At 54.4% G+C, this 12,516-nt stretch overlaps 1 protein-coding gene across 1 annotated transcript; it reads left to right on the plus strand.

The window, feature by feature from the left end:
- Positions 1–1,060: 1,060 nt before the first annotated feature.
- Positions 1,061–10,978, plus strand: ADGRG5 (adhesion G protein-coupled receptor G5). The gene is made up of 11 exons (XM_060084739.1): positions 1,061–1,124; positions 1,339–1,417; positions 2,053–2,233; positions 2,814–2,924; positions 3,635–3,751; positions 5,133–5,285; positions 6,025–6,146; positions 6,405–6,664; positions 7,288–7,405; positions 10,233–10,510; positions 10,890–10,978. The coding sequence occupies exons 1-11, from the start codon at positions 1,061–1,063 to the stop codon at positions 10,976–10,978; spliced, it is 1,572 nt and encodes a 523-aa protein (XP_059940722.1).
- Positions 10,979–12,516: the final 1,538 nt, after the last annotated feature.

Consider the following 12,516-nt stretch of genomic DNA (forward strand, 5'->3'; position numbering starts at 1 on the left):
CGGGCTCAATAGTTGTGACATGCAGGCTCAGTAGTTGTGGCTCATGGGCTCTAGAGCGCAGGTTCAATAGTTGTGGCGCACAGGCCTAGTTGCTCTGCGGTATGTGGGATCTTCCTGGACCAGGGATCAAACCCACGTCCCCTGCATCTGCAGGAGGATTCTTTATCACTGTGCTGCCAGGGAAGTCCCTATTAGTTAATTTTAAAACCGAGGGAAATGAGGGCAGAGAGGGACAGATTCTTTTTTTTTTTTTTAAACCAAAACATTGGATTTATTTTCACAAATTTGAACCTGACATCTTAATTCATAACTAACAGCTGCCATAGATTCTGGCAGTCACAAAAATAAGTGAAAATGAAGACAAGGTTTCAAAGCAAGTGTTGAATACAGTACTTAACAATATGTTCAAATCACATTATACTTTAAAATGGGCTTTGGGGGAATTCTTTGTGGACAAAGGCAGTGGTTTTCCTGATGTCATCCAGCTGTTGTGATTCTTGGTGGCCTCTGACCTCCCACGATTGTCATCAAAACCAGCCTTCTCCTGAAACTCTTAGTTCTTGTTTTTTTCTCTGCTCCAACTTTTGGATTCCCCCAGCTGTTGCTGCTGGCAGTTAAATCAGAGAGGGACAGATTCTTGTCCGAAGTCACATGGTGGGTGAATGACAGGGCTGGACAGTATAAATGACAAGCAATTCCCAACGTTCCCCTGGGTAAGCTCAGAGCCCTGGGGGGCCCCCAGAGATACCATTTTTGGGGAGGAGGATGTGTCTCAGGCAGAGCTGCAAATGGCAGGCTTTACCAAATGGTCAAGGATTCTGGAGTAACAGAGACATGGCTTCAGGCAGCCTCACGCAAAGCAAGACCCCTTGCTCTCTGAGCCACGGTTTCCTCATCTGTGAAATGCAGGAGTAGTGAGGATCAAATAAGAAGCTGCACGTCCTATTCTTGGGGTATGCCAGATGCCTAGAGTTAGAGGTGGCTCTTTTACCGGGGTGACAAAGACACGCACCTTTTCCAGGGCGGGGAGCCAGTTCTTGGAGGAGACTCGGTACAGGACATGAATCGCTGCGGGGCCCTTTTCCTCTGCCTGTGCCTCTTGATGTCTCACAGCAGAACAGAGGGTAAGAGGGCTCTGCTGAGCTGCAAGAGCCATCCTAGCCTTGACCCCTGGCTGTGATGTGAAGCGGGGAGCCCTCAAGCCAAGGGAGATTGAAAAGGGGCACTTAGGCCTCCTGGGGCAGCAGGAGGCTGGGGCGGAAGGCCCAGAGGCCATGGGGCGGAGGCGGGGCAGCTGCAGACAGAGACTGAGGCGGATGTCTGACTCTCTCCTCACAGAGGCATCCCAAGAAATCCTGCGCTGGATGGAGAGAATGGAGATGGCAGCCAGGAGCCGGAGCCTCACTTCTTTTGCTGAGTGAGTTGGGTGTCCCTCCTCTCCCGTCCAGAGTCAGCTGTGCATCCACCCCCAGCTTGCACCTTGAATCCATGGCCCAGGGTTGGTCCAGTGTAGACTGTTAATTCATTTATTCAACACTCATTTACTGAGTAGCTACTGTGTGCCTGGCACCAAGCTCTGGAGATGTGGGATAGACACATCCCTGTCCTCATTGAGTTTACTGTCTGGTTGGGGGCCCTTAACCATGGATGCCATGAAACCAGGTGCAGAATCATGGGTCTCCATGCATTTTTCTGGGAAGGGGCTCCAAGACTTGGGCTGGGCTCTCCAGGGTCTGTGACCCAAAAGCCTAGTAGCTCAGGGTGAGAGGCCAATGCTGATGACTGACCAGGGAAGCATAGGGCTGTGGAGCACTTCAGTCAGTGGGGAGCTGCCAGGGAAGGCTTCCTGGAGGAGGTGTCAACAAACTGGGACCCAAACAAGAGTTAATGGAAGAAGGAGATGGGTGGGGTGGGGAGGTAAGAGTGTGCCAGGAACACTGTATGCAGAGGTCTAGAGGTGGGAGTGACAGGGGTGTGGGATGGGGGAGGCAGTGGAGAGCCCTGCTCACCTCCATCCTTACCCCGGGCTCTGGCCATCTCTCTCACTTTCAGGCTCATCCATGGACTAGAGTCAAGGCTACTCAATGCCAGCTTTGGGGGCCATAACCTCACTTTGCGGACACACACCATCCAGACACTAGCCTTCAAGCTGGGCTGCAACTTCACTGGCCTCTCACTGAGAAGCTCTGCTCTGGAGCAGGTCCCCCAGGTCAGAGGTGGCCAGGGATTGGGGGTGGCCAGAGCCTCTACCCCAGAAATCCTCCGGGGGTTTAAGGTCTGGACTTTCCCCAGGGTCCATTGCCCACCTTCCCAACAATCAGGGCTCTGCCTTAATAGCTGTGAGTTGCCGCCTCTGTAAAATGGGGCTGATGTTCTTCATGTGAATGATGGAAAGGGGGTGCTTGTGGCCCCTCAGGGGCAGCGTCCTCTTCCTGCTTTTGCAGGTTCCTGGGGTGAGGCAGTCGTGGGAGAGGCCAGGGGAACGGGACACCTTTGAGGGCCCTGGTATGATTCCTGCTGAATACCTGGGTGCCTGGGGGATGATGCTCCATCTTCAGGGCCCCAGTGAGTGGGATAAATAACCCAAATTCAAGACCAGAACAGCCTGAAGGGAAGGCCTGAGATCGGGGGAATTTTGGGTGGAGGTGCAGCCTGGCAGGAGAGGGTTCTGTGGGTGGAGGCTCCAAGGTAGGAGAGGCTCAGGGCGAGGCTGGGAGGGCTTCCTGGGGAGTGGGGAGCAGTGAAGGTGTTGTGGTGGGTCTGGAGGCTTCGGACACCAGGCACAGCCTGTCTTTGGCTCTCCACAGGCCCAGGTCCCACTCGCCATGCAGTTCCCAGCTGAGCTGACTCAGGATGCCTGCAGGGTGCACTCCAGGGAGCTGACTCTCATCTGCATCTACTTCTCCAACACCCGCTTTTTCCAGGTCAGGGCCTGCTGGTAGGCCAAGCAGGGTGGATGCGGGCTCCTTCCTGGGGGGCACTGCAGGCATGCATGCCACCTCCTGGCCTCTGGGCAGGGACCAGCCTACTGTGCAACTTCAGTCAATCAGTGCCCCTCTCTGGGCCTCTGTTTTAGCAAAATGGAAGGGAGGCATGATTATAATGTGCAAACGAGACCTAAGAAATCTACTGTTTGTGTGCCTCTCCCTAGCTGGGAGATAGACAAGTAGGTCACAAGATCCTTGTCCTCAGAGAGCTCTCTATCTCAACAATTAGACCAGGACCTTAGAGACTTAATTTTAGCTTGAGGTTGATTATAACCATAGAGATTCAAAGGGATGGATGAGTCAGGGTGGGGTCAGGATGGTTCCCAATGAGCAGTCCTGGAGGGCTTCTGGAGGAGGTGCCTTTTAACCTTGGCTTTGAAAGTGAGTTAGGGTAGGGTGACATGGAGGGTATGAGGCTGGAATTCATTTAACAAATGGGAGGTGATGGTGGTGGTAGTGAGAAGACAGGGTTCCAGGTGGAGGGGGCAGCATACGCAAAGGCTGTGAGGCTGGCACAGCTGTACAAGTGAAAGTCATGCTGCTTGTTCTCATCCAGGGAGGAGGGGCTGGAGAAAGGGGGCTCTTGGACCTCATCCAGGGTCTCCTCATGTCCCCTCCAGTCAGTGCTTCTTCTGTTGCCCTTCCAGAAAGACAGCAATTCATCTGTGCTCAATAACTATGTTCTGGGGGCCCAGCTGAGCCATGGACAAGTGAGCAACCTCCGTGAGCCAGTGAACATCAGCTTCTGGCACAACCAAAGCCTGGTATTGTTGGGGCCACCCCCACATCCACCCCACCCCTACCCCCTTGTGTCTGTCCTGTCGAACACTGGTTTGATCAAACCCAGACTTGTGGAACTATCTTAGAAACAAGCTGCTTTAAATCTATCATACTTTGAAAATTCCTGCCAAAGAAATGAGAGAGAAGCTTTTACACACTGCATTCATCAGGATTCTTTGAATTGCACATGATAGAAAACCAACTTAAGCCAGCTTATTGGCTCATGTACATGAAATGTCCAGGGCTGTTCTAGCTTCAGGCACAGATATGATGCCATAATGGCTCAGTCTCCATCTCTCAACAATGGTTTCCTGCCTTGACTTTCCACTCTGTGGCAAGATGGCAGCTGAAGTGCTGGACCTCCTTCTTCTCTTCTCAGCAGGCTCTTTCTTGCCAGTGCAAACCAGGATCCCGTAATGGATTCTAAAGGTCCAGCTGGGTCATGTGTCCATCCCTGACCCATCACTGTGCCCAGGGGGATGGAACATGTAGATTGGCCAGACCTGGGTCACATGGCCCAGGGACTGGGCTGGATTCATTTGATCTGTCATTGGGAGAGGGATGTGTCCTCAAGGAAACTACAGATATTGATGCTGAAAGAAGGAAGAAGGGCTGCTGGGTGGGCACAAGCCCTGATGGCATTCCCGAAAAGCCCCAGAGTCTCTACACTCTGGCCCTATCTTCTATCAGCCTCATCAGAACCGCCCTGCACTCCCAATTTCTCCACTGTCCTTTCCTTTCATTCTTCTGGGTTTTTGCCCCTGTTACATCCTTGCTCCACTTCTGTTGAAATCTGTTGTGTCCTCTAAGGCCTCAGTGTCCCAGTTGTCCCTTCCCTTCCCAGGACTCCTCTGCCTTTTCCTCCATGGTCTTCCATGGAGTGCCTGTTTCATTTCCCTCACCTTTCCACCCACAGGGCTTGGCGTCAGGGTTGTCTGTAGATGACTCTCTCTCTCCCCCTCTGGGATGGGTCTGGACTGTCATTGTTTCCCATGCGGAGGAGGGGAAAGCGGACATTGATTATAGAGCACCTACTGTATTGGCCAGAGCTGGGCACTCAAGATTTCTCATTGCCTTTGATTATTCCACCATCCTTGTGACTTGAGTATAAATGATCCCATTTTGCAGATGAATAAACTGAGGCTCAGAGAACCTCTGTGACTTTCCCAGGTCACTCTCAGAGTCCGTGGTGGAGGTGGGGCTGGAATCTGGTGTGTCTGATGCCAAAGCCCAGCCAGTGCCTGGTAAAATGTTGACAAGGGTGCAGCTGAGTCACCTTTGGTCCCCACAATTTCCAGACCCTCCCTGATCCATGGCCCTCTCCTCCACCCTTTGGATGCACCCAATTCCAGCATCTCCCCTTAGGAAGGCTACACGGTGACCTGTGTCTTCTGGAAGGAGGGAGCCAGCCAGCACTACTGGGGGGCCTGGAGCACTGAGGGCTGTCGCACAGAGCAGCCCTCACCTTCCCAGGTGCTCTGCCGCTGCAACCACCTCACCTACTTTGCTGTTCTCATGGTATGTGTGCATCTAGCCTGGGTGAGGGTGGTCAGAGCTGCAGAGGGCCCCATATCCAGGACAGAGGAGAAAGGCAAAAGCTGGTGCAGGGGGAAGAAAATCCAACTCAAATGGGCGTAAGGAAAAAAAAAAAAAAAAAAAAAAACACCTTATGGGTTCATGTTCCCGAAAAGGCTGGGTTAGGCTTCAGGCATGTCTTGATCAAGGGGCTCAATGTCACCAAGATAGGACTCTATCTCAGTCTCTCAGTTGTGCTTGCTTTGTGTTAGCTTAGTTCTCAGACAGGACCTCCCCATGGGCTTATAATATGGCTGCTGGCATTTCCTGTTTTATGTCCTACTAGGTTCAGGTCAGTAGAACGAGAGCTCTCTCACCGAATTCTGCCAGCCGAAGCCATGGGACTGAGTCCCACAGGCCTAGAGTGTGTCCCATGCCCATCCCTTAACCAATCACTGTGGGCAGGAGGAGGGAAGGCTCTGATAGGCCAGGTCTGGTGCACCTGACTACACATAGTAGGAGAAGTGGAGGGTCCACCCACGTGCGGGAGTGAGGGAGGGGAGGAAGGGGAGATGGGAGATGGGAGGCAGAAAAGCCACTGTGTCTGCTGTGTCTGTTTTCAAGTCAGGACCATGGCTAGGATTGTAGGGTAGGGGGGCTTGAAGCTGAGGTCTCGGCAGGTGTCTTTGATTTAGGCAGTGGAGGGCATTTCCACACTTCTGGCCCCCCTTCCCTCCCACAGCAACTCTCCCCGGCCCCAGTCCCTGCAGAGCTGCTGGCGCCCCTTACATACATCTCCCTGGTGGGCTGCAGCATCTCCATTGTGGCCTCGCTGCTCACTGTCCTGCTGCATCTCCATTCCAGGTATTCCCCTGCCCTCATGCTGGGCCTGCCCACCCACTGCTGCTCAGCACCCCTCCTTCTTTCCTACTTGGGCCCCCAGAGTCAGGTGGGCTTTTCCAGAGTGCAGAGGCTGGGAAGCAGACCAGCCTCCTTGTGTGTGGCTGTTGTTGGGTCCCTGCCCCTCTCGACCTGTATCCCGGTCGTTACGTGTCTATGAGCCCAGGGGGTGGCGCTGCCTGGTGACGTCCTGGTCACGGAGGGCCACACTCCCACCCGCAGGAAGCAGAGTGATTCCATTACACGCATCCACATGAACCTGCACGCCGCGGTGCTGCTCCTCAATGTCGCCTTCCTGCTGAGCCCAGTGCTGGCCGTGCCTGGGTCAGCGTGCGTGGCACTGGCTGCCACCCTGCACTATGCGCTGCTCAGCTGCCTCACCTGGATGGCCATTGAAGGCTTCAACCTCTACCTCCTACTTGGGCGCGTCTACAACATCTACATCCACCGATATGTGCTCAAGCTCTGTGCCCTGGGATGGGGTAAGCACGGTCTCCCTCTCCCTTGCTTCCTGAGGCTTCCAGCCAGACTGGGCGTCTGTTCCTTCCTGTCCTCTTTCTCCTCCACTGCCATGACCACTGGTCACCATCCATGCCAGCACCCACCGCCACTTCCTACATGACTATTCTTATCACCACTTCCACCTCCAAAGCATCTATATCATCACCACTTCCAATACACCATCACCTCCACCATCCTCATCCTTGCGTTCACCATCATCTCTGGTACCACCATCATCGGCGTCTCTATCACCATCCTAGCCCCTCTCTTTATTATCTGTTTCCTCACGGGTTCCCAAACCCTCTCTCCCATTACCTTCCAGCCATCACCTCCCAGTGTGACCACTACTGCTGCCGCTACCGTTCCACGCTACCGTTCCACCCTAGAGCCCTCATTCATATCAGCCTTCTTTAAGACCACCAGGCTAATTGCTCTGAGGCTGGACCACGTGACAGCGGCTGGGAACTCAGAGCGACCTCTTTCCCTACCTTGCCCCCACCCTCTGCTTGCCCAGTGGAATCCTGTTTTAGCAGCCCCAGGAACCCACGACCAGCCCATCTCTGGGGTCTCCTGACAGATACTGAGCCTCTGTCCCCCTCCTCAGGGGTCCCGGCCTTCCTGGTTCTGCTCCTTCTTGCCATCAAGAGCTCAGTTTACGGACCCTACAGGATCCAGCTCTCCGACAGCCAGGGCAATAGCACGGCCTTCCAGAGCACGTCCATGTGAGTGCGCTCAGGGCTGCGGCAGGCTCCCTGGCTCTGGCAGCAGGGCCACTTGGTCCTGGGGCTCTAGACAGGGTGCCTTGTAGGCGGGGCACTGGCTGCAGGGCAGGGAGGGGGCTATTGCTTACACGGGGCGTGGTTTCCAGGGGGCTTTGCCACGCCCCTTCTGCTGGATCCCCAAGGTCTCCTGCAGGACGGGTTCACTCTCTATGCTAGTTCTAGGAAGCACATGGGCCTCCAAGGCCAGGGCAGGGGGGCCTCTGTCCCCTGGCTGCTGGCGGCCAGCGCCCCTCTGGCTCTCAGGCCCTGCGGTGGAGCTCAGCCTGTGCCTGGCTCTCCTCTCTCCTCACCTCCGTGCTTCGCTCGGGCGCTTGGCTCTGGCTCCCCGTGACCTGTGCCTGGCATGGCACCGCCAGCCCTCCAACCCTCCTAGTCAGAGAAGAGTGTTGTGGGGATTGGGACACCACAGACACCGGGCTCAGAGTGTATGTGGGGAGGGGGCCCAAGGCGGTTTGGGGGACAGACTCTGTCGCCCCTTCCCGTGCCCTCGGACATTAACCTTTATCTTGTGATGAAATGTTTCTACAGGCAACATAGAGGGAATAGCTTAACAACCCCCTGCAGACCCATCACCAGCAGTTGGCCGTCTGGCCTTTTTCCCTCTCCTGGCTGACACCAGCTCAGGACGGCTCTGAATCCTCACAGCAAGGAGCAGGCCCCATTGTCAGCCCTTGTTTACAGTTGGGGAAACCGAGGCACAGGCGGCTGAAGAACCCTGCCCAAGGAGACCCAGCCAGTTGAGGGCAGAGCTGGGACTTGGCTCCAGAGCCCGGCCCCCAACCACTGCCCATCCCAGTCTCTGGGAAGTGAGGGCTCTGGGCACAGAGTGAGGCTGAGATGGGGTTAATTCTTCTCTGTGAGGGTCGGGGTGTTTTCTCAGAGGAAGTGTGACTTAGGACTCTTTAAACGTGTGTTTTTATTGTATAATATGTGACATGGGAAAAGAACTGCAGTGATGCTTCCACAGAACAGGAAGCACGTTAATGCAGGGATGTTAGCAAGCTCCCGCCCGAAGAACCATCTTCTTCCCGCTCTTCCTCACCTCTCCCTCTCCCGTCTCACCCTGGATTTTGTGACTTTTATTCTCCTGCATTAAAAAACCCTTACTACATATATATGTATTTTTAAAAAATTCCTTTACATTTTTTGTTTTACTTTTTAAATTGAAGTATAATTGACATATAACACTTTATTAATCTCAGGTGTGCAACATAATGATTTGGTTGTATATACTGCCAAATGACCGCGACAATAAGTCTAGTTAACATCTGTCGCCAGACATACAGAATTGATTTTTCTTGTGATGAGAACTTTTAAGATCTACTCTCTTCGCAACTTTCAAATATGCAATACAGTATTGTTAACTGTAGTCACCATGCTGTACGTGACATCCCTAGGACTTATTTATTTTATAACTGGAAGTTTGCAACTTTTGACCCCCTTCACCCGTTTTGCACCCTGTCCCCCACTCCCTGGCCTCTGGCAACCACCAATCTCTTCTCTATATCTATGAACTTGTTTTTTTGTTTGTTTGTTTTAGATTCCACAAGTAAGTGAGATAATACGGTATTTGTCTGTCTCTGTCTGACTTATTTCGCTTAGCATAATGTCCTCAAGGTCCATCCATGCTGTCGCAAATGGCAATATTTCCTTCTTTTTATGACTGAATAATATTCCATTGTGTTTATGTGTGTGTGTGTGTGTGTGTGTGTGTGTGTGTATACCACATCTTCTTTAACAGCAATTTTTAGAAACTTTGAAAATAACTCCAATGCCCACTGACAGGACACCGGATTAGTAAATGCGATAGAGCCACCCCTGTCAGACGATCATCTGGCAGTGAAAAGGAATGATCCACCACCACACTCATCCACTTGGATGAACCCCCAAAATCATGTTCAAGGACTCTGTGACTGCAGTGAAAGGAGCCCGAGCAGGTGATCGTGACAGTTAGGGGCACAGGCTTTGTGCTTAGACCACGGGGCTTCAACTTCCACCTTAGACAGGTGTGCGTTTCTAAGCCTCATAGGGTCACCATGAGGATAGTATGGCTGATTCACGGAAATCACGTGACCTGATGGGGTAAAAGGCAGCACCTGCCTTGAAGATGTTTGGGGGAAGCAAAGGGCGTGAAGACCTCACGGAGGGTCTAGGACAAGGGCTGGGGCCACTGTCAGGTATCTCTCTGACCTTCCCTCTGCCCTCGGTGGAGTTTTCCTGCTGCTCCCCCGGCTCCTCAGTCCACACATGGAGAGCGCCCCTCCACCAAGCTGCGAGTTGCAGCAGCTCAGGGAAGGGCCGGTGGCCCAGTCCAGGTAAGGAGGGGCTCCTGGCGCCGTTGCGCGAAGATGAGGAGATGGTGATAATCGTGTGGTGGGTGGAAGAAGAATTTTCCAGCAAAGAGGACCATGGAGCAATGATGCAATCAATACCTTATAAGTTGACAGTTGGGCTGGCCGTGGAAGGGGGAGGGGTTAGATGTTCAAGGGAGAAGAGAAAGAGTTTTCAGGTGGGTAAAAGAGGGTAAAGGAGGCATGCAGGGGCTTCAGGCAGGGGGCTGAGGTGGCAGGTGGGTCCTACCTGGTGGCCTGGCTGGAAAGCTGAGCCCAGGACTTCACCACGTGTGCAGTCAGGCAAGAAATGATGGGTCTGAGCCGGAAAACCGGCCCGTGTTCAAGAGGCAGTCCAGAGGCCCAGGAGACCGTCGCTTCCCTGCCACCAGCCTTGGGAGCCACACCAACCCCAGCGCTTTGCCCCTCCCCTGCAGATGCTGGGTGCGGAACCCCTGGGTGCATGGTGTCCTGGTCATGGGCTCTGGTGGCCTCACATCCCTTTTCAACCTGGTGGTGCTGGCCTGGGCGCTACGGGTCCTGCACAGACTGCGGGCGCGGGAGAAGGCGCTGGGCCTCCGGGCCTGCTGGGATACCGTCACCGTGCTGGGCCTCACCGTGCTGCTGGGCACCACCTGGACCTTGGCCTTCTTCTCCTTTGGTGTCTTCCTGCTGCCCCAGCTCTTTCTCTTCAGCACCTTCAATTCACTCTACGGTAGGACCTGTGGTTGACGCGGAGGAAACCCCAGGGGGGTAGTGTACAGCTGCTACATGTTTACTACTGAAGGGCTCCAGGTTGAGGGGGTGAGTCAGGGGCTGAAATCTGGGCCCTGACAAGCTGGTTTGGGGCTACGCCCACCCATAGGAAGGGGTGCCACCTTGTAATTTGCACAAAGGCAGCCTATGGGCTAGCGGTGGCTGGTCCTCCAGCTCCTATGCCCGGTCCCTTCTGGCCTCCAACAGGAAGGGCTTCTGAGAATTACTGCTGGGCCTCAGGGAGGCCCCACTTACCCCAACCAAGGAGGTGCATGGATTTTGGAGGAGGCCCCACGTTGTTCCCACGATGCTTCCACTAACCAGTCTTTTGCGTGCAGGTTTCTTCCTCTTCCTGTGGTTCTGCTCCCAGAGGCGCCGCTCAGAGGCAGAGATGGAGGCGTTCAGCTCCTCCCAGATGGTGCAGTAGAGTCTGGACTGTCTGGACCTCCTGGTCTGGAGCCCCCAGCTTCTCTGGCTGCCTGCAGCCGGAGGCCCTGGCTTCCACTCGAAAAGATGGCAGGCCAGCTGCTGGACACCAGAGCCACTGTCACCTCCAGGGGGCCTTTTCCACCTCCATGCCTTCCCCAGGCCCAGAGGGCAGCGTGTTGCTCTCCGTCCCCAGGCATTCTGCTCTGGGGCGGGTCCAGCCCAACCTGGGGGGCAGCAAACTTGCCCCTGGTGCCTGGGCCCAGCTGGCCAGGCCTATGGCCAGAGCACTGGCCTGGGAGTCAGGAGGCCACGTTTCAATGCCTTTCTCTGAGTTTCACTGTCTGACCTTGGGCCTGTCATTTCTCACTGACCCTTGGTTTCCACATCTGTGAAATGGTGGCAGATGGCTCTGGTCCTGCCTAATCCCAGAGCTTTATGCAGATTCAATGGCACCAGGGAGGAAGAGGTCATAGTGGGGTGGGGATCCCCACCCTGGCCCGGGCCTGCCCTGAAAACACCTGCTGGGCCCTGCTTCCTTCCTCCAGGAGAGGGTCAGCCCGGGCCGGGGGTCCCCAGCCCAGCGCTTAGAGACCCACCCAGTGTGTGAGACCTCACCAGCCTGTACCTGAGGCCTCTTTTCCTTTAACCCCCAAATTATGATGACTCTAACTCCAAGTCCACCCTTCCCAAAGATCAAGAAGTCCAGTCCTTTCCAGAGGCTCGTCTTCCAGTGTTCCCCAGACCCCCATAGGCCATTAAGACAGGCAGCTGGGGCCACAGGGCTTCCTGGAGGTGGGAGGGGAGCGCCTCTTTCCCCTCCATCTGAGCTCCAGTGACCCGGCTATTTGATGACTGGGCAGGATTGAATTTCACCTGGTAGGCGTGAAGGTGTGGGTTCTAAATCCCAAGCTTGTTTGTCTGTTCTCTTGGAGTTGGTGGGTACCTAAAGTATTTATAAATTGGTATAAATTATACAAGTTTTTTGTCAGGCTTCCCATTTCAGTTTCCTTCCTGTTGGTTTTGTTAGCTGTCGCAGTTGTAGAAAATCACCATTGCCCTTGACCTGTCCTGTCAGGCCAAGTGGGAGACCGCTCATGAAGCGAGCGCCTTTCCCAGGCTTCACACCAGGGGGCCCTGTTGGCCAATGTCAGAAGCCACTGGGTCCAGAAACCATGCCTGGTGATGCTGTGGTCGCCTGTCTGTGGATATGACACACCAGATGGAGAGGCTCTGCCGCCAGGACTGCACCTGCTGGGCGACCAGCAGGAGGAATGCTGGCACTACCTACACAGCCATTTCTCTCTTTCCCAGCGCAGCCACCCGCTCTGGCTCTTGGGGTCTTATGCTCTGGGCACACTTGGCACTGGAGCTCCGGGCTGGGATAGGCTCTCAGGGCCCCGCTCCAGGCCATCAGATAGATTGCAATGACTTTGAACGTCACAGGGAAAGAGTTGGAGCTGGATCCCTTTTCTCCCAGGGGGATCTTCTGCCCTCTGTTCGTTTCTTGATACGAATAGCCCTTCACTAATTGGTGAG

Source organism: Mesoplodon densirostris, chromosome 19, assembly GCF_025265405.1.
Source record: "Mesoplodon densirostris isolate mMesDen1 chromosome 19, mMesDen1 primary haplotype, whole genome shotgun sequence".
Taxonomy (NCBI): domain Eukaryota; kingdom Metazoa; phylum Chordata; class Mammalia; order Artiodactyla; family Ziphiidae; genus Mesoplodon; species Mesoplodon densirostris.

Excerpts from the sequence above, each read along its gene's own strand:
- ADGRG5 (XM_060084739.1), top strand. The coding sequence starts at position 1,061 with ATGAATCGCTGCGGGGCCCTTTTCCTCTGCCTGTGCCTCTTGATGTCT. Across the intron at positions 3,752-5,132 it reads TCTGGCACAACCAAAGCCTG|GAAGGCTACACGGTGACCTG; the intron begins GTATTGTTGGGG and ends ATCTCCCCTTAG. Across the intron at positions 6,665-7,287 it reads GCTCTGTGCCCTGGGATGGG|GGGTCCCGGCCTTCCTGGTT; the intron begins GTAAGCACGGTC and ends CCCCCTCCTCAG.